This window comes from Archocentrus centrarchus, chromosome 17, assembly GCF_007364275.1.
Source record: "Archocentrus centrarchus isolate MPI-CPG fArcCen1 chromosome 17, fArcCen1, whole genome shotgun sequence".
NCBI classification, from domain to species: Eukaryota; Metazoa; Chordata; class Actinopteri; order Cichliformes; family Cichlidae; genus Archocentrus; species Archocentrus centrarchus.
The window spans coordinates 26,474,521-26,501,118 of record NC_044362.1 but is presented as its reverse complement, the minus strand read 5'-3'; the positions used below and the strand labels follow the sequence as shown (position 1 = coordinate 26,501,118).

The window sequence follows — 26,598 nt, the reverse complement described above, 5'->3', positions numbered from 1 at the left end:
TTTCTTTTAAGCTTCTTTCTTTTGCTGGCCAAAAATCACATCCCATCTAATACTATGAGTTATCAGCTAGCACTAGCTGATACCTCCTGAGCACTACTGCGTCATCCAAATATAGTCACGTTTGATTTAAATCAAAGGGTGGCAGAGTCTTAAATGCTTTTAAAAAGGTAGGAAATACTTCTTAACTACAGAAAGAATTTAAATTTATTCTTATTTTTTTACTTCTGGTAAATGAAACCACTGATTAGAGAGTAAATAACAGTTTTATAACGGTGAGTCAGTAGATTGTTTATGCAGTCTGACAAGTTGTGTTTTTATAAAAGACACGTTGGGAATAACCAATGAAAGTCTGCAGTAGTGACAAAAGTAATTTTAACCTTTTTTGAGCTTACTGAAAGTTCATCCCTCCTTTGAGTTGCTGTCCCCACTTTCACTGTGGTGCAGCAGGGTCAACGGGTCGTTACAATGAGTCTCAGACAGACTGCACATCACTCCACCTTTCTATTCAACTTGTCTCTCTCTGGGTCGTCAAATCATCCTTGCAATCAGGCAAACTTAACAACTAAGAAATCAAAGGGTGGCAGAGTCTGAAGTGCAACCTCAGTCCACAATGCACTGTTGAGCAGTTCTTGTTGTTCAGAAGTAACATCGATGAAGAGTTCAGATAATAAATGCAAGTTAAATCTATCTTCTCAGGAGGTTTGCTGGGTTTGCCTGTTTGTTCAATGACATTTGTGGAAGAAGAAAATATATTTATCTCGTTTAAGCCTTGAGCTTTTGAGCTCTGCTGAACCTACATAATCTGACTGTAAAGAGCCCAAATAGATTTATTTTAATGCCATTTATCTCAACAGCTTTAAAATCTAACAAAGACAATAGAAAGCCTTCCACTTAACTGTCATCAGCAGACTACCAAACCACAATATCTTTAGCCATTTGAATCTTGCATCATCTGATTTTTTTTTTAAATAATCCACTGATCCACGATGTGAATCTCCCGTTCCACAACCTCCCAAAAATGCTCTGCTGGATGGAGATTTGGTGACTGTGGGGGGGGGGGTCATTTGAGCACAGTGAAGTCACTGTCATGTTCAAGAAACGAGTTTGAGGCGATTTCAGCTTTGTGACATGGAGCATTATCCTGCTGGAAGCAGCCAATAGAAGATGGGTACACTGTGGTCGTAAAGGGATGGACATGGTCAGAAACAATACTCAGGCAGGCTGTGACATTTAAATGATGGTCAGTTGGTACTGAGGGGCCCAAAGTGTGCTTACTGCCATGTGATTGGCTGATAAGATATTTATATTAGGAAGCAGGTAAACAGGTCAACATAATAAAGTTACTGGCGAGTGTAGATGTCAGTGGACAGGGGACCACTGTTCAGAGAAGTTTAACATGATCATTCTTGGGTACAAGTCTCCCTTGAGATTCAAAATGTCAATTCTTGATTAATTTTCTGTCCATTTATATTTGATACCTGATTTTTCCATCCGTGCCTAATTAAATCATCTTTCTCCATGTTTACTTTAATGAGGATTAAGGACTGAATGAATGAGCAGCATCCCTGCGCAGCATAGCCGTCATACACTAAATACATGTTAATCTGGTTTTAGCAGAGTGCTAACAGGAAGTGCGATGTCTTTAAACATTTGTTTCTGCTGAGTTTGTCCGGGTCTGTGTAACATGAACTATATTTCAGTTACCTTTTTAGCATAACTAATCAAATGATAACATCACTTTCCTCATGTGATAGCTGAAGGGAAGAATGGAAAGGTTGTCAACCCATAAGCTGTAGCAAAAAAGTTGTGCACCATTTCCAGGTTTGAACACACCCTACATACACCAGGAAGAAAGATTATATAACACGTGAACTGAAGTCAATAACTAGACCAGGAAAAAGAACAAAGGCAGGAAAACACTGTAAATCACATTAAGAATTAACCTTCAAAATAAAGCAGGGGGTAAAGTGGGACAAAGAATTGCTCAGGCAGACAAGACGGAAGGCAGAGATATGCAGGAAAAAGGAAAGCACTCAGTAACACACACACACACACACACACATGAAAAACCTTCAGCCGCTCCCTTATTCACAAGGGGTCACCACAGTGGGTAGCTCCAGATTTTTGATTTGGCAGATTTTACACTGGATGCCCTTTCTGACGCAGCCCCAACGAGATTTGTGCCTCCTCCCAGGATCACACCGGGGATTTTTTGCTTGTCAGGCAAATGTATAAACCACTACACTATGAAGCCAATAAGGCACGGCAAAAGGACAACAAAAACTAAAGGAACAAAGGATCAGGAAACTTATAAAGATCGTGAAACAGATATGACAAAACATTCAAACATGATCGCGCATCAGCATCCTGAAGGGCAGCAAAAGTTTATGAGTTAGAAACACTTGAAACACGTCAGCTTTTTGAAAACGTATGCTGTTATAACGAGCTGTTTGTAAACATTCATGCACTTTCAGTTACATTGTTGTGTGTCTAAACACAGTCTGTCCTCTAACAAATTTTTAAAATAGTTGTTTATGAGAACTGACACAGAGTCTCAAAAAAGACTTGATTACATTCTTATAGGACATGCTTGTGCTTCTCTTCCATAATTATCCCGTGTGATAGAGTCAACGCTTTCTTGACTGATGGATGCAGTAACCTCTGAGGCTTAATTGCTTTTGCGTAGCGGACGCCTTTTGTGCGAACGTAATCATTTCACTTTAAATGTCAGGTCCAATGTAAGAAGGAATAACGCAACAAAAGAGCAGTGAGTCACCGCTCCACATCGCTGAAAAGGAATGACTGATTTGTCAATAATAATGCCTACAAGGCCGGTAATTTCTCCATATTTAAGTGACTTCATTTATGATTCTGTGTCTGTGCATCCCGGCACCTCTGATGTACAGTTTTCACATTTGAGATGTCGATTTTCTCAAGGCAATGCTTGTGATTTTCATCTCAATCATGGCATTTAGATATTGGTTAATGAACCCCCACCCCCCTCGGATGACTCAATTATCCAACATACAAACACACACACAGGAACACCTCCACATAAACAGATAATCGGAAATTGCAGCGAGGAGAGATAATTGTTTGCTGGGGCCTCGGCTAAAGCTGCCTTGTCATTCGAGGAAAACGGACAGAACTAATTACATGTTCCCTGGCTGAGCCCGGCTCTTGCTTCCTCCCCACATGCTGCTAGATGCCACGCAGATATACACAAACAGCAGACTCCTAAGTTCTCCTTTCTGAGTCTCTCTAGGGATGTTACAATGTATTCTTTTATTTCTCCTGAAATATATTTGATGACAAGACTGATCACGTGAAAATAGTTTTCAGTCTTCGTATCTATTTATACATCCTTTTATGTCTGTTAATATCTAAGATGTCACACACTGCATTTCTTCTTTTTAACAAGCGAGTGATGACACTGAGCTTTACACCACTTCCAGAGGACTGTTGTGAAGTGCAGGGAGAGTCGTTTGAGCTCTTGAAGAACTTCACACGAATTTGCTCAAACACATTGTGTGCACAAAAGAGCTGCAGAGAGTAGATGTGTCCAAGCTTTGGGAGACTCTGATTCATCTGTTTCCTTTAATCCACTTTCTCCTTCTTTTAGATAATAGATGGAAGCTGTTACTTCACCCCACCTTTGTAAAAGATGCACTTCTTACTTTAGTACGTGAAGGTAAAATAGTTCCTTAAAGATATTTTTTGTGAAAGCGTGTGCATCTGTCATCTGTAGTGCTACAGACTGATAGCTGAAGACATGATGAATAACTGCTGCTGGTATCAGTACAGTGTGTGTTCTGGATTTGGAAACAAGGTGAATAAAATGCCTTTAACATCAAGCATTTAAAAATGCTGGATTTCCATTTTAGTACAGACAATGAAAGCTGAGCTTTGGAAGATTATCCTCGAAGCCTGCTTACATGTGGTTGCAGAGGCAAGTTTCTGTTGATTCTGGTAGTTTTCCACTCTGTCTCTTAAGTATTACATATATCTTGAGGCCTTGAAGAATAATCAACAACAAATACTCAAAGCCCCACCCAGCAAGCAGGTGGATGGGTGGGTGCGTAAGGGGAGTGTTACAATAAAATAAAATCACCATGAAAACAATGGCTGGGCTGACAGCCTGCTGTTCCTGGAGAGCAAGACATTATTCCAAATCAGAAAGATTAATTAAAAATTTTAATTAAAATCATAATTTTGTAAAAAAAAGATCCTCGAGGTAATTTGGATGTGGATTGATTAGATTTGATTTACAGTGGCTGCGGTTTCCTACACACACACACACACACACACACACACATTTACAGTGTGTCATGCATAAAAGTGATGAATATATGCAGCATTTGTCATCCTCAACGGCTGTCTCATCTCTCTGAAATGTGCTGTTCCCCAAACAGATATCAGCGCATAACTGCCTTTATTGTCTTGTTCTTTAAGAGTATGTATTTTTTTAAATTACTTGGAGAGCTGCAGATCACTTTCAGTGCTGCCATTTTTAGAACAATAGCATCGATCCATAATTCCTTACATCTGAACAGAGGGCATCACAGAAACAATGCAAACATTGTGCCGCTTTTTAACTAATCAGTTTATGAAATTTTTTATTAGAGCATTAGGCTCCATGTAATTGTAGCCACTGACCTGCCGGCATAACCAAACAATGCCGTTTTCAGCTTTGAATTCAAATGTCTTAAAGCCCATTTTCACGTGACAAATGACTGTGCAGCCGACCATGCACCAAAGCTGACAGCATTATGCTGTGTTTAGGTTGGTTTTGTTGTCTGTAGACAAAAGAAAACATGATTTATTACTACAGTTAGGGATTTAGCAGCATTGCTGTAGTTTTGATCATTAATAGAGAGAGGTGCATTTTTCATTCTCCCTGATAATTTTTAGCAGTCTGACATGAAAAATCAGGATGGCTAAGAAGAGGCATGTTCTCTGCTTAATGAAGAGACACTGAAGATAAAGAAGTTTACTAGCCTTGCGGGATTTAACTCTGCACCCTAGTAATTGTATACTCACCAGCCACTTTGTTAGGTACAGTAGTCAACTCCTCATTAATGCAAATATCTAATTGGCCCTTTCCATTGCAGCAACTCAGTGCATTTAGACATATAGAAATGGTCGAGACGACCTGCTGAAGTTCAAACTGAGCATCAGAATGAGGAAGAAAGGTGATTTAAGGGAGTTTGAGTGGACGTGGTTGTTGGTACCAGATGGGCTGGTCTGAGTATTTGAGTATGTGCAGGTTATGGGGGTGTAATGGTGTGGGAGATATTTTCTTGGCACACTCGGGCTCCCTTAGTACCAGTTGAGATTAATTTAAACATTACAGCTTGCCTGAGTATTGTTGCTGACCCAAGCGTGTAGCTGCCATCTTCTGATGGCTGCTTCCTGCAGGATAATACATCGTGTCACAAAGGTCACATCATTTCAAACTGGTTTCTTGAACATGACAATGAGTTCACTGTACTCACATTGGCCCCCACAGTCACTAGATCTCAATCCAGTCCATTCTGTCTAATATGAGTGCTGTACTAGCTCTTGTACTGGACTGTCAGGGTAACAACTGTCACATAATTAGTCAAAAGACAGCCAAAAAGTCAAAGCTTCTAATCTGTCCTTGAAAAATAAAACTCTCTCTGAAGAGTCCCAGGGAGCTTCTTGTAAGTATAAATGGATTATATGGAGCCTCTGTGTTGGTTTCAGAACAAATTCTGGTTTTAAAGACACTGCAGTGTAACAGCAGCCACTTATTCTGCTATGATTCATGACATGGCGATTTCTGAGTAGGGTTTTGAACGCCATGCTCTCTGAGGAATCCTCAGTCTGATCCACTCTGCACCTCTTCTGCAGGTGGACTCGCAGGGCCGGTGGGGGGGGGGGGGGGGGGGGGGGGGGGGGGGGGGGTCGGGGGTCTCTCCCACACAGCAGACATCAGATACAGGCCTCTTTTTTTAGGCCATTACCATGGTAACCTCAGCAGGAAGCTGGTTGTTGGTTGTGCAGTGTCCCTATCTTACATTTTGTCCTTCCACTGCTTCATTCATTTCTTCATTCAGTTTTAACGAACCCTGCTAAGAGTCACAGACCTAAAGGCATCACAAAACTGAGAGCAGTCATGTCTGGTGTGTTTATATTTATCTGCTTTCGTTTGCATAAAGTGACCTTTTGCCTTTCAGCTGGTTGTCATCAGCACTGATGAGAGTAGAGGGACAGCCAAAGAGAAAATTAAGGGATAGGAGGAGAACTCGGCATCAGTCAGCTTCCAGTTCACTCACAAACCAAATTCTTCGTGGTCCATTTGCGAGTACTGTGTGTGCAAAAGTCAGACACCCTCTGAATAATCTGAAAGAGGCCAGCTGACACAGAAGGAAAACTAATTAATCGAGTGTTATTAAAGCTTCCGGTGTACACGGAATACAAGATGACCCAAGTGTGTAGCTGCCAGCATCAGAGCTGGTTTCTAATGTTTGATCTTATAATGAGGCTCATTCTTGATGTCACAGTGGATTAACAGGCTGCGTATGACCACAGTGTTTCAGGCTCAGGTCATAACTTCTGTGAAGCCCTAGTTCAAACAGTTTGAATAATGAAAAAAGGGGCTAAAGGTCATCTTCAAAAAAAAAACAAAAAAAAAAAAAACTCAAACTTTTTTCTCTTTCAGTTGGACGCTGACCGAGATGAGGAGGAGGTCTTCTGTGACATCAGCATGACTTTGGACAATAAGCTGTTTCCCTCCAAAGAGCCTGCAGCCGGTAAGATGAGCATTTATTTTATAAAGTACCGAAACACTGCAAGGCTTTATGTTCACACATAAAAGTAAGATTATCCCTAATAAGGCTTGAAGGAAGGTAAATAACATTAACTTACTTTGAATGGTACGGCTGCAGTTACTCCTGTCTTGTTTAAGTCAAAAAAGGCTCTTTGGGAACAAAATTATGTGTGACTTTACCTCTCTTTGCATAAGCTTTTCCATTTCTCATCAGAAGCGAGGTCGCTAGTCACGCTGCGATAGATTTTTGTCTTTATCATGAGCATCAAATGAGGACAGGATTATCAAAATTAGAACATTTAGGGTGCACAGATTATGAGCACTGTAACTTTGAACAGAATTTCTACTGTTGCTGTGACATAACAGAGTTAAGCAAACTTCAGTGAGCAGACAGAAACATGTCACTTCATGTTTCTGTGCTCACTGTGTCAGTCCTGATTAGTTAGGAGAAGTTCCAGTTCCAGCAACTCTTTAGTAAATAGAACAACTTTATTACTTGAAATACACGTTTCAACTTGGATGGATGGATGTTTTAATTAATGTCATTGTGTTTTTATCATAGTCTGTGGGGTATTTATCATTTCCGAGGTTAACAAGCTTAGAGCTGTATTAAAACACAAATGCATCACTAGTGACTCACATTCAAATAGATATGCCAGTCTTAACAAACACATGCATTCACCAGAGTGCCATCATGCATCTTATACTAACAAATTTGCCCAAAGACCAAAGCTAAAGATATTTCCTTTTTATTTTTATTCATTTTAGTTTATTAAAGTCTAAACTGTAAAAGAAAATCTGATACATGGGGTGCATTCCATTTTCATGAACACAATTCCTCAGTAATGTCTTGAAGGAATTTCCTCACATTTGGCACAAATGTTTGACCAACAGCTTCTAATCAGCTCATCTTTGAGTCCAAGAGGTTAAGAATTATTATTCAGTTATTATAGTGGATTATATTATATAACAATGGGGGAGATTGTGACCATATTTCACGTTTGGACTGATACTGAATGGGTGCAGATCTGTTTGAAGCAACCACATCTTGGACTTTATAGACGGTCTGCAGCAACACTGAATATTTAAGAGTCGTGAACAGGTTGGTGGTATACCAGGAGCTTCTGTTTAGGATCAGGCTTCCTCCTCACAGTCACCCAGCCGGCCTGCTTTCGCGGCTGCTCGGGATCTACTGAGGGAGAGCAAACGGCGGCTAAGATACCATGGTCCGCACCACCTACAGGGGCCTGGCTAGCTACAGAATTTTCCAGGGTGCGGAGACGGATCTCCAATTCACCCGACATCCAAAGCTACAAACAGGATACATTTGTTACAAGTATCGTTATTGCTAAAGGAAGCCGAGGAGTAACTAAACATTTGACACACGGAGCAGAAAAGTGTGGGAGGGACAGGAGAAGACGCCAAGCTGCTAGTGAGTCGGCTAAAAGCTTAGCTAAATGCTACGCTAAGCTGGCGAATTCCTAAAAACACACTCAGTGAATAATGTGGCTATAATTTGCGAGTGATTCAGCAGAGAGTGCTTTGGCTAAAGCACGTAAAGATTACACTGTGTAATATGTCGTTGTCTGAGTTAATCGAGCTACACAGATTAAACACCTAACAGACACAGCACAACAACTGTGCTCCGGAAGAGAAAGTCATACGATACCGCAGCAAACCAAGGCAGAGTCCATGCCTGGAAGTCTGTCAGTCAGCTTTGGTTAATCATGTGAACAAATCCAAGAAATTTGGTTCCAATTTTGTGTTTTTCTCACATATTAACATAGCAGCCATACAGTTGAACAACAAAAACAAATCTCAGTAGTCTGTTTCACTGTATGGCAAAAATACAAATGTTATTTTGTGTAACGCAGAAGAAGGCAGTCTGTGTAGTACAGTATAGTATAGTGTAGTATATGAAATGATGATAAAAAGGTATGCTGGTGCCTGATATTTGATATCAGGCACCAGCATACCTACAGTCCCAGTAAAGAACATCCTCAGGTATATTGAACAGCCAAAAGTACATGTGCACAGTGCAGAAAGGCTTCTCCAAAATAGTCCACATTCATAAGAAGAGAGAAAAGTGAAAACTAAAAACATCACCCACCAGCTGCCTGCTTACCACATGGGTTGGCATAGCAACCAGTGAAGCAGGGTTATCCGTGCTTTGTGAGAAAAACAGAATCAACAAGGTTAGAATCAGCCTGAGCACTAAGACAGCTACCAGTTTTGTATTATGTAAAACCTGATAATGTACTGTCAGCGCTGCATTCCCGCTGTGTTTGATTGAAAGATACAGTATGATCAGTCAGTGCTCTGCAGGTGTTTCTGCACTGATTTCATAAGTGATAAACAATGGGTTTAGATAAAACAAAGAAAAGATTAACATTGGCACAGAATTCATCTGGCAAAAGTGCCTGGTTTTATGTGCAGAGCACTTACCAAAGTTACACCTACACTTTATTCATATAAAACAGGCCCACACAACACTTTTTCTTTTTTTTGCTGAGCAAAGTTTTGGTAATCTGGCTGGCAAATGTGCAATTTGTGGTTCAGGTATTTTGTAGTTTTATGATTCTACGCTGCAACAAGACTGAAAATGTGTTACTGATGCTGACAACTTCCTCTACATCATGAAATCATTCCTTAGGTCCAGAAGTATAAATTGGTGAACATCAAGTGCAGCATATATTCACTAGTATCAGCTCCTCAAATAGGGATGCTGTATAAGAAGAAGTTAGAATTTGTTGCCTTGGGCTTCAGGAAATATAACTGGCTTTATTCAGTACATGCAGTTGATCAGTTGGTTGGTTATACCCTTACAGTCCTATAATGCAGCCTTTACCCTGTGTTTTAATCTGGGTTCATTATTTTATGGAGAGAAACAACAGAAGAAATCAGGTAACAAAAATAAATAAATAAAAAAGCTGAGTTAGCGCAATCCAAATTTTCAGAAAATTTGTAAATAATCAAATTATGTGTGCTCAAACCTGTGGCTTATAGGGCCCTTTGGTAGCTGCCTGCTTTGCCTAAAGTCAGCAGCCTGTTATCTTAGCACAGTGATTCTCAAATCCAGGCAGGTTTTAGATGAGTCCCTGATCCAACATACCTGAATCAAATGGCTGAATTACCTTCTCAGTATGCAGTCAAGTTCTCCAGAGTCCTGCTAATGACTTCTATATTTGATTCAGGTGTATTGGATTAGGGACACATCTAAAACCTGCAGGACACTGGGCCACGAGGCCTGGATTTGAGAATCACTGTCTTAGCGTAACATAACAGGGATTCCAAGCACACCTGCTCCTGCTTACAAAGTGCATGGACAGGTGAGAAAAGTGCAGAAGTCAAAATTCTACACCTACATATATTATTAAACAACTCCATTATTAATTAATACATCTCCTGGAGCCCTAAAGCTCAATAATTAACACATATGGTAGAGTCTGCAAGTAAAAATTCAATAGCAGGGCAGTTTACAACTGAGTAAACAGTGCAGACACACACTGAAACCTACTGTATTTCCTCATTAAGCTAAATTAAAACCAAGCTGGCAGCAGCATTTCCAAAAACAGCTTGGCCTTAGTTTTAAATGCAAATAAAACAGAATGCAATGAGTTGTAATTTAAACTTTGTATTTAATTCAGAACTTTGCAAAAAACAACAGAAAAAAAAAACAGATCAGAGGTTGAAAGCACAAAATGTACTTTTTAAAAAGAAATCTATGTTTATTTTAAAATTGATGGCAATCATATGTCTTAAAAAGCTGTAACTGGAGCATGATTAACAACTGTTATGCGTCATATTTTCTTTAAAAAACAGTCTCCAAGTATTTGGGAACTGACAAGACCAGCTCTTGTCATTAAGAAAAAAAATTATGCTCCCCCATTTTTGCTTGAAGGTTTCAGCTTCTTAACATTTTAGGGGCTTTTGTCATATTTTTAGCTACCAAATGTAAGTTCAGCTGTTGGGATTAACTTCAGATCTAATATCAGCTGATTTTGTCATGTGATAATGATGCAGCTATATACTTTCTGAGGTGTATGCGGACACATTTTTAGGCCCCCCCAGTGCACGCACACACACGCGCGACACACCTCTCAAGGTTTACTGCGTTCACGTGTGCAGATCTCACTTATTCATGGACTCATAAAATACAAGACTTCTATTACAGGCTTTTATTTTCCATCCATCCATCCATTTTCTTCCGCTTATCTGGGGTCAGGTCGCGTAGGCAGCAGGGGCGGTAGGGGATGGAGGTGAGGGAGGGAGAACCTACTTAGGCTTTTTATTTATTTTATTATTTTTCTTGTTATGATCTGTTATAATGTAACTACAGCACACACTTGCAGAACAGTGAGCTGTTATTTTACTACTAGTAACTTAAGCTAACCTGAGTATTTAAAAGCCTTCTCTGGATACACTGACATAACTTAAAGACTGTCTTTAAACCACTTTGAAATGCTTTTTTTCATCCCAACTACATTTTTATCTTTCTCCCTCTTCAGTTTTCTGTCCCGGAGAGCTCTCTTTTTTGCCTCTCCATCTTTAGCTACCTGTCATCAGATGATAGCGCGATTCAAATGAACAGTCGCGATCGAGAGTGCTCTCGAAAGCGTGTGCTGGAAGGCCTTGTGTGTGTGTGTGCGTGCGTGCGTGTGTGTGGTGGTGGTCGGGGAGGGTGACAGGAGGGGAGGTCAAGGAGCACAGGGGCGCCTAATGTTATTGATGATATCATGTGCACAGCTGTTAAATACAGAAAATGCCGACTATGCAACAGACCTCACCTGAACAGAAATCAATTCAGTCAGAGTTAAGTTACATCAAGTATAGCGGAGAGTAATTTGAATTTAAGCTGATGATGCTTAGATTCATTCACTGAATTCCAGCTGTATACTATCACCATAAAGACAGTATAAACAGTGTACTGTCAGTGTAGGGGATGGAAATCAGCCAAGATAGTGCGTGAAATAGTGGGTTACATCTTAATGAATTCAGCTGTGTAATTCCAGGAAGAGCAGTAAACCCCAGAGCAGCAGCAGCTGATCTCAATCTGTACACACAAAAAAATTACTAGATCTCACAATATAAATTATTGTGAGTATTGAGTCTTTTCCCCACACTGAGCCACTACAACCAATCTTCCACCTACTGAATCCCACCATAACCCCTAACTGTATTCATTTTGGGGGTTAGGTGTGGAGGCAGAGTCACCCTGTACAATGTAGACAACAGCAAATAGAGCTATCTTTAAAATTAATTCTCTCTTTTTTTCTGCTTGCGTTCTACATAACAGTGTTCAAGCTGAGTGCATTCATTAGAATTAGAATTTAGATTGAAATAAAGTTTGTATTCATGCACTCCAATGACATCATATTCTGGCTTGTGATCTATGCACTCATAACAAGGCATTATTCACCATTCATTTTTTAATATCTTCCCTTCAAATGGTTAATAAAAGCAAAACAGTTGAAAACATCCATTAAATAAAGCACTGGAAGTGCTAGAGTGACGCTGTGTGATGAAAAAGTTTGGGTTGTACAGAGGGATGCTCTCTATATAAAGCCCTCTGAGTACATTTTGTGACCATGGGATTTATAAATATAACTAACTAGAAAATCTGCTTACTTAACCCCTGTGATTCATCATATCATGTTACACAGCATGGACACAGCTGTGGCACAGCAGGAAGTTGATTAGGGAGAGATTATAAGCGCTGGCTATTTGACAACCTATCAAACTGTTTTCCCTGATGTTTGCCTCCACTGAGGAATTCAAGACAAATTGACCCTCAGACCACTCATATGTCAGAATCTGTACATTGGGTGATAAAGGCCAATCACTTAATATGACTGAGGGAGGCCAACGTTGCCAGTCATTTGCATCAAAATTGCCTCGTGCTACTTGACAGCTGCCTGACACACTTCTGCAAATCCCTCTCAGCTCACTTGAGAACAGTCGGCTTCATGGCACAACTTAAAAATAACAGACGTGTGGGAAAAACTGTGCCTCATGCTGCTGCAAATCATGCAGAATCTAAAATATGGACGCTCCAAATGTTCAATGACTTTTGCTAAGAGGTTATGCAGGAATGTCACATGTTGTTTCTAATAGGTTCTTCATGAAGTAAAGGTTTTACATTAGCGCTAGACTCCCACCAAGACTCTTGCTTAAGTATGACAGTACTTTGGCCTTTCAAATGCATTTAGGGGCAGTGTGGCATATATGCATACATAACAGAGGCTCCCAATAGGTGTTACACCCAGGAATAAAAAGAAAAAAAAGAAGAGTGAGAGAAAAAAAACAAGAAATCACATGGGTGTGCACGCTTGCTTCAAATTTACTGTATCATGGATCAGCGAATGCTTTTAATCTGTACCAATCAGCTGATGTAAAAGATGCGGGATGCACAAAGATCAAGTGAAAGCTAAAAATAAATAGGCAGAAGTTGAGGTCAACTCTAAATAGGAATTGCTGCTCAGTCCATGTGCTGCTTCTAGTGCCACAGGAGGGGAGAGGGGCTGCTGCTGCTGCTGTTATCCCCCCAGCCTCACCACCTACGTGATTATTGCAGAAGAAAAATTTCCTCTCCACTTCATTTTAAACACACTGTATAATCTATTCTACCTCAGATGCATGCATGCCAGACTCAAGTGCAGGTTCTAAACTCTCCACAGAGTCATATCTCAGCCACTCACATTGCAGGGGCAAGATGCACTCTGACCGGTGTTTTTTTTTTTTTTTTTTTCCTCACAACGTGTGAGGGGAAACTCACGCGTTCTGAAGCCGTTCATCATAATTCATCTAACAAATCCTCATGTCGCTGGAATCCATTTGAAGTTTTGAAGCTGCATTATCACACAATCTTACTTGGATCTCTAATCAGCAGGCACTGAAAAAAAAAAATCTGCTGAGGGGAACTGTTATTCACGACCCATTTCCACTGAGGAAAGGGATGACAATGTCATGTGTTAAAATTTATCACTGCATCTGCCCCCAGCAGCTTTCTGACAGCGGGAATTTCAGGGCTCTGTTCATGTTCAGGCGTTTATGGAGCCAAAATTAACTTTGATGTATACTGATGTATTACAGTATGTGTATGTGGCCCGTCAAAATGCATACGTCCATAAGTCCTCTGGAAAATGTATGTGACTTGTTACATAATATATGTAAAATCTGTGCAGGTGTGGATCTAGCTTGTTCTTGCACATTGTATGCACTTATTGGGAAAGGTTCTGGGGAGCTTGAAGTTACATGAATGCACATCTTGGGGAGGGTGCTGGGTTTGGAGTGCTTGGTGGGGTCAACAATTCTTAGATGGGTGGTACTTGCCAATTTGACACCCAAATAAATGCCAGGATTCGAGATTTCCCAGCAGAACCTTGCATTAAATGGTTTTCGTGTAGTGGTGTGAGTAAAGTTCAGTAGACTGCATTTCCTACTTTACTTAAGATATTTCTTAAACATATGTGTGTTGCATGTAAAAACAAATACTTCCTTCATGTCTGTGCTGAGCATCAAGAATAGAAAGTAGAGTAAATTTAGACATCAGATCTATTTTGATTAATTATTTTTAAAGTAATTTAAAAAATTTTAAACTTTTGCACCTGATGCCCTTCCTGACGCAACCTCAGTGGGATTTGTGTCTTCTCCCAGGATCAAACCAGAATCTTTCACAGAAAACACTACACTATGGAGCCACTTACCTGAAATGCCAGATTAATAATTCAAAGATAGCTAATGTTTTAATAACTGATGTGGATTTTTCTGTCTACAGGTCCCAGTGAGCTGGATCTCAGTCTTCTTGGTGAAACCAGCAGTCTGGCAGATGTTGCCTGTAAGGATTATGAGGTAAGATTACAGCAGTGAAAACTGTGTTTGACTGTTTCGCTGGTGTAGGTGGGGTGGTTTAAAAGTTTCGACAGTAATTACATTTTCTGCTCCGATGGGTTTTGCAGAAGTTGCGCAAAACTTCTCATTTGAATAACATAACATGCTTTACAATAAATGACAGAGGCAAATTACATTTTCCGAAATGGCACACAATAAACCCATCATCTGAAACGCTGAATGATCGAGGCTGAAAAAGCCTTAAGATGGTGAATATTGTTGTGTAATGCTTGGCTGCCATTCAGACGAGCTTCATTCCTCCACACTCTGCTGCAGTCAGTAAAGCATAACCCTGACCTCCATCTCATTTCCACCTCCAAGTGTCTGGAAACAAATTGGCTGTCTCTCTCTGTCTCTTCAGCTTTCTTTGACTTGATTCTTCTAACTCAACTTTTATTTTCCTTTGAAGTGTTTGTGGAGGTTGTTTATTGTTGTGTAAGTTTTCCAACCAGGCAGAGTTTTCTGGGTATAGACACTCTCTCAGCAGCACACCTCTTCACATTTATTCAGTCCATTGAATTCACACTTGGGAGCTGCTCCTGACTGACTCCATTTCTTGAAGGCTGCGCAGCAGTGGTGTATTTTGGGTATTATTTCCCAGCAGTAATTCACTCATAGTGGAATGAAAGGCTTTTACAATTTCCCCCTCCCTCTCTCCTTCTCCTGTTTCAATAAGATACACCGATCCATTTTAAAGTCTGTTTTTATTCAAACCTTGCATATTTTTCCTCAGGAGCATCAGAGTTTATCCAAAGATTGATGGGAAGGGCGATTTGAATCCTGAGAAGAAAAAAAAAAACATTTGTAGGATTTTGCCCGGCAAATAGAAGCAACAATCTTTTTACTTTGCCTCTGATTGACAACTGAAGCCAAACTAAAACTGAGCTGTTGCTGTTTTTCAAGTTGTCACACTGGCGTCATTCTCCTCCTTAATGTACCACTACTTTTCTGGAGCTTTTCTCTTGTAGGTACTTCTGCTCTACACATCTGACAATCACCCAAATACGAATGTGTACTCCACTGATGTTCAGTGCGATTGAATGCCCAAACAGCATCAGTGAAATCCAACAAAGCTTGACAGGCTCTGTCAGGAAGAATGGGATAAACTGCCTGAATCCAGAAAGGCTTGTGGAGATTTCACCTAGCCCACAGTCCTGGTAGATCAGCTGATAATCTCAGTGCCAGCTCAAATTACTTGGCCCAGTTTATCCCCAATTGCAAAATCTTATATACTGTAGGATGCACTATTTAAGTCACTTTAGCCATTTAAGTTGCTCCTGCCTCTGCTATCTATCTTGTAACCACAGCTACTTTTTTCTCCTCATGTACCGAACGTTTCATTGCTGCTATCCGTGCCTCATGCTTGCTGTGTATGCGCTTTAAAGGACAGGAAGGTGTCCTCTCCTTATTTTATGCTGTCCATGTAAGAACACACATGACATCCCAGAACAGAGCTAAACCACCAAATATACACTCACCAGCCAATTTTTTAGGTACACCTGTTCAGCTGCTAGTTAATGCAACTGTTTAATCAGTCAATCAGATGGCAACAACTAAATGTAGTTAGGTATGCTAAAGTTCAAACTGAGAGACAAGAGATGGGGTGCAGGTGGGCTGTGCTGAGTATTTAAAAAAAACAAAAAAAAACGGCTGATCTAGGGATGCCGGTTTAGCTCTGCCACAGCCTGGCGGCCAAGTAGTAAAGGTGAACCCAGACATTGATCCAACAGAGATAGTTTCAAAGTTTCACAGTCTTTATTTACACATGAAAAAGGGAGGTTAGTACCGGAAAGCAGACGAGTGTTAATTCCAGGTCCACAATGTCCACAGAGAATGGTGAGCGAGGTACAGAATGAGTCAACAGGCCTTCCAGAGAGAGGTATAGGGCTGAGTCCAGGTAGGTGTTATTGTAGGAGGGTGATTAAGTAAGTGGAGAATTAGTGGAGAGTGATCCAGGTGTGTATGATGAATAAACCAGCTTGCTCGAGTGATGATGGCAACTCAGACCTCTTCATGACAGGAGGAACACTGGGAACAAGGGGCACAACCAGAAGCACAAGGCTTTGGCCTGATTACCACTCACTGGAGGGAGACTATCTGGCAGAGAGTGGATGGCGCAGCTGGTCCTTTAATAATGGGATAGATGAAGCAGATGACAATCAGGTGTGTGTGGCTGAAGAGCAGGAAACCTGCAGGATCATGAGCTTGGAGGAGAGAGGGGAACTTAGAACAAACCAGCACCCAATGATGACAAGATCACACTCTAGCAGGTGATCAGCTGCTGCTAAAGCTAAATGAATTAGAAAACTGTTGCCTGCTCTGATGAGTCTCAATTTCTGCTGTGCCATTTGGATGGTAGGCTCAGAATTTGGTATGAACAACATGAAAGCATGGATCCACCCTGCCTTATCAACCCTTCAGGTTGGTGGTGTGGTGTAATGGTGTGGGGGGATATTTTCTTGACACACTTTGGGCCCCTTAGTACCAATTGATTATCTTTTAAACCCAACAGTCTATCTGAGTATTATTGCTGAAATTAGATTAGATTCAACTCATTGTCATTGTGCGCACAAGGCACACAACGAAATGATCGTTCCAGATCACTCATCCAGAGATGAGCATCTGCGGTCATGCAGCCGGAGACCAGCTCTACCGTTAGGCAATGTGGTTTAAGTGTCTTGCCTAAGGACACAACGCAGCGCAGGGACAGGGGCTCAAATCGGCAACCCTCCGGCTGCAAGGCAAGCACCTACCCACTGCTCCACTGCCACTTATGGCAAATGAAGGCAGTTCTGAAGGCAAAAGAGGGGCCCACCCAGGACAACGTAGTACATTTTACTAAAATTCTCGTCAGCTACAAACACAGCATGTACACAGTTGAAATGACTGATATCCCTATCAGCTCCTTTCACATACAGAATTACTCTCACAGCTGGGTGCTCTGTGACCCGAGAGCCAGAATCCTGCTGGGTGTCTCCAGAGCTTAATGGCCTGCTGCAGTTTCCTAATAAAACAATCTTTGTCATGACAGGTAAAGGTGAACCTCATGTGTGGGTGGTCAATAATAATTGACTGATGTCACCTAGTGGCATTGAGACCCACGATGAAGGGCGCTCTGTCAGTCCAGTGAGGTGGCAGAGACAACCAGAGAGCTAGAAAACAGACATCACTGTCTCCCGTAAGACCCTTCCTGTGGGGAGCAGTGACATAGTTTTGTCTCTGAAATTGAACAAAGATGCCGGGCCACCTTGTCAGCCCATATTTGTGGCCCCAGATGTGAGAAGAAGGATTTTGTTAGAGTGCGGATCAAAGAAGGTTACAGACGAGGGAGACATCAAGGAAGAGTGGCTATTTTTGGTCTCTGGTGTCAAATCTCTTGGATGCTTCCTCCAATTATTAATGACTGTCTCTACCTTATTCATGATGGTAGAACACCTGCTGTACACGTACCTTTTCTAAGGTTTGTAATTTGTTGGTTTTGGGTTCTTAATTCCTCTTTGTTACTGGCACATTAAAATATATACATGTAATTCTAATTTGTATTTTAATTCCCTAATTTCCTTCGGGATCAATAAAGTATCTATCTTTCTATCTAATTAGGATGACCTTTACAGCAGAAATCTTTTAAAGAAAAATCTAAATTCAGGTTTTGGTATCTCAGACACAAAAAGCCTGCAAATATTTCTGGTCTCTCATTTTGTCACAGTTTCAAAATGAAAATAGAAGAAAGGGTCACAGTGGGACATTATTTTCATCACAGTAACTTTTTTATTAGATGTGTCTAGTCTACTAATCGTGGTTGTGCTTCGATTGTTATGGATTTTAATGCTGTTGGTCCAGAAAAAAATTAAAATCCAAAAACATCTAAGGAGAAAAGCCGGTGAATCCAAGTACCATAAATGACTAGGAATTCCAATTCAGAAAGCACAGGGAACACAGAGCTAGCAGACACACAGCTATATGGACAGCACAACAAAGGTAATGAGGGAATAGGAAACAGGTGGGGAATATAGCTGAAGACGACACAAGAGACACAACAGCTACAAAAATAAAACAGAAAGTAAGACACGACTGAACAGGGAAAAGAGATTAACTTGACAGAGGGAGGATAGAAGTGCAGGGGAACACTGAAAGTCAAGACACCACACAGAGACGAGACAGCATGAACAGAATCAAAACACAAAATGAACTAACTAAATACAACCTTAGAGTCATCAGAAATCAAAACTAAGAACTGACGACTCCACATATGAATGACTACAGAAGGAAACAAAACTAGAAAATCAATCATCTAAATGCAAGGGACTAAATATTCACTGGGGAGGTAATAAGGAACCAATATTACAAAAGAAACAAAACTCAAACATAAATCGTTCTCAAAAACTAAAAGGTATCATGAACTCAAGACCTCAAAACCCTGAGTCCAAGACCCAGGGACCCTGACACATTTTGATAACATTTTAACCACTAAAAATCAAGGTTTGCTTGCTCTGTACAGAAATGTTAGAGATATTTTTTAATTTCAAAAGGAAAAAGAAAATTCCCAGCACTGAAAGATTTTCCTAACTAATGATGCTGCTTCTAGCCACAGGCATGGTAACATCATGGCTGCTAAGAGCAGTATACATTGTTTTAATTGGCAGGTGAGAGGTGGTGCACTTTCAAAGAAGAGGAGCCAATCAAAAGGAAGCACACACTGCTCACCCATGTTTTCCCTAAATATGTCAAAGTAATGCAGTCCCACATGCTGACTGTGGCTATAAATAACTACATTATAATTAGTTTTATCCACTCAATTTCTAAACTTATGTTGACTTTAAAGTGAATTATCAGCTGAAGTAATGAGTAAAAAGTACACAGCTCCTATACCCATAGCAATATCACAGTTGATTTAAATGTAAGTGCAATGCATAACCTTTCCCACGCCCACAGCCTCAGCCGGTGCAGCCAGGCCGATCAGCTGCAGCTAACATCCCAGCTATAGTGGCCGTACTGCCACACCTTATGTTATGGGGTGTAATGAGCAATAAATGCATCATGTAAAGTGTCGCTTCAACTTTCATTTCTGTACTGTTTGCACAGCGTATACCTGAACTTATAAAGGGAATAGACAAACACAGCAACTGCTCACATGACTCGAGGGAGGATGCAAGTATTTCAGAAAACAATTCCCCTCTGTGACCTTTCAGGGGCTCTGTCTGGAAAAGAGAAGAGAGATTTTTAGAAATTTAGTCAGTGACATTAAAGGAATACTCTACAGAAAATATGCTTTGATCATGAAATATTTCAGTGTCTGCTCTGAAAAGTTTCTAGCTTACAGCAGATTTAGTCAGCTTAGAGGAAACAGTTAAACTTTTAAGAGGGAAAAAAATGGCCACAAAAGCATTTCAACCTACTCAGCAGCCTTAACCACAAGTCTCTACTGTTCATCTGCATCTTTGTTATGTTGCAAACACAGCTCTAGGCTACAGATAACTTCAAAGATTAGCTTTTTTTTTTTAAAAAAACATATTTGCATATTAAGAAACTTATTGATCAGTTTGTTTGAACTATCTATTATAGTTTTTACCCCAGTTTTAACTGATAAAGGCCAAACAAATGTAAAAAGAATTGACTTGACATGCAGACATACATCTACATGCACATGCACATATTTATATGCACGCATATAAATGTGGAATATCGTGTCCAGGGAAAACATGGGTCATTATATTATTTAAAGAGTTTTGAGTAGAACGAAATTGTCTCATCAGAAAGATGACTATAAGGGGTTAAACTACTCACTTTTTAAATAGGCAACCTCCTGCAGATGTGTAATTAGTTGCATCAATCAGACTTTCTCAATTTGTTGTTTAGATTTTGGGAGGCTGTGAGTTAGGAGATCACTGCTGGGTCTGGGGTTTGTTTTTTTTTAAGGTGAAATGTGTTTAATAGTGTCTTCTGCTTTCATCATTATGATGCACAGGACAATCATTCCTCATTCAATGTGATTCTATCTGTTAAACCATGTGACAGTTCAATATTGTGGTCCTGGGGTTTGAAAAGCTGAGATGATAGCCGCAGTTTAATTAGATTATACAGATGACTCATGACGAGAGTCTCGTGTGAGGGAATTGTTTTTAGAAATGAAGATGGATGGAGAGGCATCCTGTGCTGCTGCTAACAAAGTCGTCCTATTTCATCTAATGTCTGAGGGATTTTTAGCCACACTGGGGGTGGGGGCTGCCCAGATGTTGCAACTTTGGAAGGGGCAGAGCACGCTGTACTTCCAGAGAAGGCTGCAGTCATTTAAATCTATCTAACACCATCTGAATGGATAGACTGGTTAGGAGAGGAGGCTCCATGGTAGGCATGCAGCCTCTTACATCAGTGGCAGAGAAAACAAAATTCTCAATAAACTGCTGTCCATCATGGACCATCAGGGACAGCAGTCTTTGGTATGGTGTATTCCTGAGGCAGAGGAGCGTGCTCATTAACAGACTGCAGTTACTGTCCTGAGAGATGAGACTGAGGAAATCTTTTGGCCCCTGGGCTGTACAGCTCCTCAATGCATCACAGAAGGGGAGGTGAGACAGACAGAGACAATGACTTTTCAGCACTCAGCAAAGCAGCACCAATCTATCTATCTATCTATCTATCTATCTATCTATCTATCTATCTATCTATCTATCTATCTATCTATCTATCTATCTATCTATCTATCTATCTATCTATCTATCTATCTATCATGTGAAAAAAGTTTTCACAGGACTCTATGCAGTAGTGTGAAAACTAAGTACACATTCAGATTCAGTTGCTTCTTGAACTATCTTGAGTAGCAATAACTTGCAGCAATCATTTTGACTTCATCAGTCTCTCACATTGTTGTGGAGGAATTTTTGGTCCACTCTGCTTTACAACATTGTTTCAGTTCATTGAAGTTTGCCGGCTTTCATTTATGCACAGCTCTCTTCATACTTTTGTATTGGCCATATGGTTCGAAAACAAGCCCAAATCATCACACCCCTCCACCACTGTGCTTGATGAGTTGTATGAGTTGTTTGAACTGATATGCTGTGTTTGGTTTTCTGCACATGTAGCACTGTGCGTTGTGGCCAAACATCTCGTGGTTTGTTCAGATGCAACTTTGTAAAACTAAGACTTCTTGTCTGTATGTTCCACTAGCGGCATTCTTACGTCAAAATCTAAATTTGTCCCAGACTTTGTTTCATGACCATATACCTGCAAAACTTTTCCATCGGCCTCTGCTGAACTTTGTCATGACATTTTGTATAGTGTAATTTACAGGTAACATTGATTATTGTATGTACAGTGTTACAATCAAGGTAGAAAATATAAATACACATAAGAAAGGTTGGCTAAAGGACGCCTGATGGCAGGCAGTTTCTGCTTTACCTAAGTCTCACACTCAGATGAATGTTTTATAATAGTTTTTGACTAATTTATATGGCTCTGAGAAAAGCAAGTTGTCTTTCCAACATCCATCGACATCTGCAGTTGTTTGGTGGTGTGCAGTGAGCATTACAAGCCTCACAGAGCTGCTCACATCAACAGACGCTTTAGGTTTTGAGATGTTTGTGTAGGAGTATAAGTTTGTGACATCTAGCAATAACACACTGCCTTAACTTTCAGGGCTTAAAAAAATTGTTATTTTGTTGTTGTTGTTGTTGATTTTTACAGAGGTTTGTGCGTGTTTACCTGCCTGTTTCATCTCTGTCACGCGGACCCAATGCTTGCTGTGCATGTGTTTCTCTCTGAGTCATCAGACCAGTTGGTGTACCCACATGCCAAGCTGGCTTGTCGTTGGCACCCAACACTCCCCCACACTGACGGCATTTATTTAACACGAACAGTGCTCTCCTTCACTTTACTTCATGTTTCTGCTGTTCTCCAATTTCAGCTTCACTTCGACTATCAGTCTTTTTTGACCTCGCTGCAAAAAAAGCCAAACTTGTAAATGATAACCATCAGAAGGAGCAATGTGAGGTCAAGAGCCGGTGATAGATGGGAATGTAAAGAGAGGTCGTCCTTTCTTTAGTCAGCTGATGTTTGGCTGCTTTCTCATGTGTTTTCTGGCAGTCAGCTCAATCTCTGGACAACTCTCCACACTGAAAACTGAACATAAAACAACTCAGCTTACTTTGCTGTCAAGAGAGATGAACAATACAGTATGTATTTCACATGAAATCAGGGCACCACTGGGATTTTGACACTCCACCAGGGTGTAAAACATGAACAAAAGCTTCATTATTAATAACCAAAACTAATTTTTTTTATGGGCTGAAAAAAGCTTGTTGTCATTTCAGTGATGACTAATAACCATTAGGTACACCGAGGATTTTTGCTCCTACTAGTTTGTTGCATCATATTAAAAAAATTTCTTAGACTAATTTAATGACATTATTAGCACGTATAGAAGAATAAATTGAAGAAATAGATTCAAGCTAAATCAATCTGACAAATATGCATTTATCCATGCTCACCAAAAGACACAGTCTTGTGTTTGTAACACTCAGCTACTGGCTGAACAATAGGTTTTATGATTACTATTAAATCATTGCTGGAAAATAAATCAGTTTGGGCTAAGGTTTAGGTATAAAAACAACCAGTTAGGTATAGGAAAAAAACTTTTTTTTAGTCAAAATGACTACTAAAGTGTGGATGCATCTGTCACAGTGCAGAGGTTAGGGGATGATTTTGGTCACACTTTTTAAATACATAAACAACTGATTGCTGTTTAAAAACAGAAGACAAATGGCAACCTCACACTTTTTAATTTAGATGTTTTATTGATCCATCCATCCACCCTGACTGTGTCCTGTTTAAGGTAAGATACTCTGAATGGCATTACCTTGGCCTCCAGTAACACTGGGAGGAATCATGGAGTTATTTTTGTCCAGCATAAGTCCTTCAATGCACATATTAAACAAATATGCAAGACTGCTTTTTTGTTTTTGCACAATATTTCTAAAATTAGAAACATCCTGTCTCAGAGTGAAAAGCTAGTTCATGCATTCATCATTTCTAGGCTGGACTATTATGATTCATTACTATCACATTGTCTTAAAAGCTCCCTGAAAAGCCTTCAGCTGATCCAAAATGCTGCAGCTAGAGTACTGACAGGGACTAGAAAGAGAGAGCACATTTCTCCCATATTGACTTCTCTGCATTTGCTCCCTGTTAAATCCAAAATTGAATTAAAAATCTTTCTTCTTACATACAAGGTCTTGAATAATCAGGTCCCATCTTATCTTAAAGACCTCATAGTACCATATCACCCCAACAGAGCACTTCATTCTCAGACTGCTGGCTTACTACTGGGATACTCAGGGTTTTCAAATTATGCCAGCGGCAGGCGCATTTTCCACCTACCCCACCACTCTGTGCTGTCTACATTTTAATTTTCTTAAAAAAAATTTTTTGCGCCGTCCGCCGTCTCCATTTCCAGTGCAATGTGGACATGTGGCAATATTTACGTTCTTTCAATCTGAGCCATTTGATTGGTTCACGACTGCCATGTGACTATTCATATCGTCTGCTGCCGTCATGGCTTCGGTTTCGGTCATAAGGCGCCTGCTACTTTGGCATGCCGCCCTGCTACTCCAAAACAATTTGAAAGCCCTGATACTTAAGAGTAGAATGGGAGGCAGAGCCTTCAGCTTTCAGGCGCCTCTTCTGTGGAACCAGCTCCCAGTTTGGATTCAGGAGACAGACACCCTCTCTATTTTTAAGATTAGGCTTCAAACTTTCCTTTTTGATCAAGTTTATAGTTAGGGCTGGATAATTTGACCCTGAACCCTTGCTTAGTTATGCTGCAATAGGCCTAAGCTGCTGGGGGGCTTCCCATGATGCAGTGTTTCTTCTTCGCGCACCTCTTTTCACTCTCTATGTGTTTATACACCCCTCTGCATTTAATCATTAGCTATTATTATTCTCTGGCTCTCTCCCCTCACCCCCAGCCAGTCACAGCAGATGGCTGCCCCTCCCTGAGCCTGGTTCAGCTGGAGGTTTCTTCCTGTTACAAGGGAGTTTTTCTTTCCCACTGTTGCCAAGTGCTTGCTCATGGGGGGTCGTTTTGATTGTTGGGTTTTCTCTGTAATTATTGCATGATCTTTACCTTACAGGCAAGTGTTTGTTGGGATTTGGCCCTATATTAATAAAATTTATCTATCCATTTTCTTCCGCTTATCCTGTTCAGGGTTGTTGGGGGGCTGGAGCCTATCCCAGCTCTCATAGGGCGAGAGGCAGGGTACACCCTGTACAGGTCGCCAGCCTGTTGCAGGGCTAACAGAGAGCCAGACAACCATTCACATGGGCAATTTAGAATCACCAATTAACCTAACCCCAGTAACCACATGTCTTTAGACTGTGGGATGAAACTGGAGTACCTGGAGAAAACCCACGCAAACTTGGGGAGAATATGCTCCACACAGAAGGGCCTGGGCTAAGGTAGATTCAAACCCAGACCTTCTAGCTGTGAGGCAACAGTGCTAACCATCACACCACCATGCTGTCCTAAATAATTTAGTAATTTAATTAATTACATCTGACTGATTGATATACTACTTATTGTCTTATATTTTTGTGTTGTAAGATTTGTTCATGATTTCATGCAGACATTGTGTACGTGGTTGTCTGATTATATTTTCAAGTGAGCATCAATTTTCTATTCAGCTCAGCTTAAGATAAAATAACCGTGTACTTGTATTTGTACTGGCTGGCCGACAATCCGCTTACACAGTATTTATATTCACAGTCTATGATTTTCTCTCAAATGTAAGGTTGGGTGTTGGGTGTTTTGTCACATTCACTCGCCTTTTTGGTGGGAAGTGAAAGAAAATATGTAGGTGATTAAGTACATAATGCGCTGGACTAGAGAAAATAGTTTTTTTTGTGAATGTGTTGCACACGTTCACTTGACACACTTGTGAGGAGCTCAGAGGCAAATAAATACAAATAAATTTCCTACAACTTGATGCTTCGATGACTTACAAGCAGAGGTGGCAAAAGTACAGACATTCTGTACTTAGGTAGAAGTACAGATACTTGTATTAAAAAAAATTCTGTTCCTGTTCCGGAGCACGTGGTGTTTTGCTGTATCTGTTAGCTGTTTAATCTGTGTAACTCGATTAATCTATATAACAACATATTTCACAGTGTAATCTTCACGCACACTCTCTGCTAAACCACCTGTAAATTATATCCACATTATTCACTTAGTCTGTTTTAAGGAATTCATGTTTATATAGAATTCCACAATATTTTTTTGTTCATTTAGTTTACCTGACATGTTTGGGTATCTCCGGTTGGTGTGCGGAACCTTTCTTTTGTTATTGTCTTCTTTACCCCTACATTTATTTTTCTGGAACAACTCTCCTTTATAAGGAGCAGTTTCACGCCTTCCCCTTTTCTTGTTGTATTCGCTGGGAGCGGTGAGTGAAAGTTTACTAAATGGTCGGAAACCAGCTGTAATAGACAATAATGTCTTTGTGTTTGGTTTGTGTAGGGGCTTAGACTGAGCCATCACTAATGTGTTGTTTTATCACAACTTTGTCAGTAAATAAACGGAGATTCCCTCCATAATACATCGGTGGTCCGGCCCATCATTATTCAACACAACGCAGAGAGCGAAAGAAGAAGCCACCAGTTACACCTGCTCCCAGACCACCAAAAAACAAACCAGAAAACAACATAAAAATTCAAAAAGAAAAAACAATATAGCATCCTCAACTGCACCAAAGAGTAAAACAGGTAAATGTGGATTATTAAACATTAGGTCTCTCTCTTCTAAATCCCTCTTGGTAAATTATTTAATAATTGATCAACATAACAGAAACCTGGTTACAGCAGGATGTATATGTTAGTTTAAATGAATCAACACCCCCAAGTCACACTAACTGTCAGAACTGTCAAAG

General features: G+C 40.3%; 1 protein-coding gene across 1 annotated transcript in view; it reads left to right on the top strand.

Annotated features, from left to right (window-relative positions):
• Positions 1–26,598, top strand: part of ak5 (adenylate kinase 5) — a 117,110-nt gene that overhangs the window by 42,766 nt on the left and 47,746 nt on the right. Inside the window, exons 7-8 of the mRNA XM_030751787.1 lie at positions 6,686–6,776; positions 14,571–14,644. Coding sequence (XP_030607647.1) covers positions 6,686–6,776; positions 14,571–14,644 — 165 coding nt within the window. The remainder of the gene's footprint in view (positions 1–6,685; positions 6,777–14,570; positions 14,645–26,598) is intronic.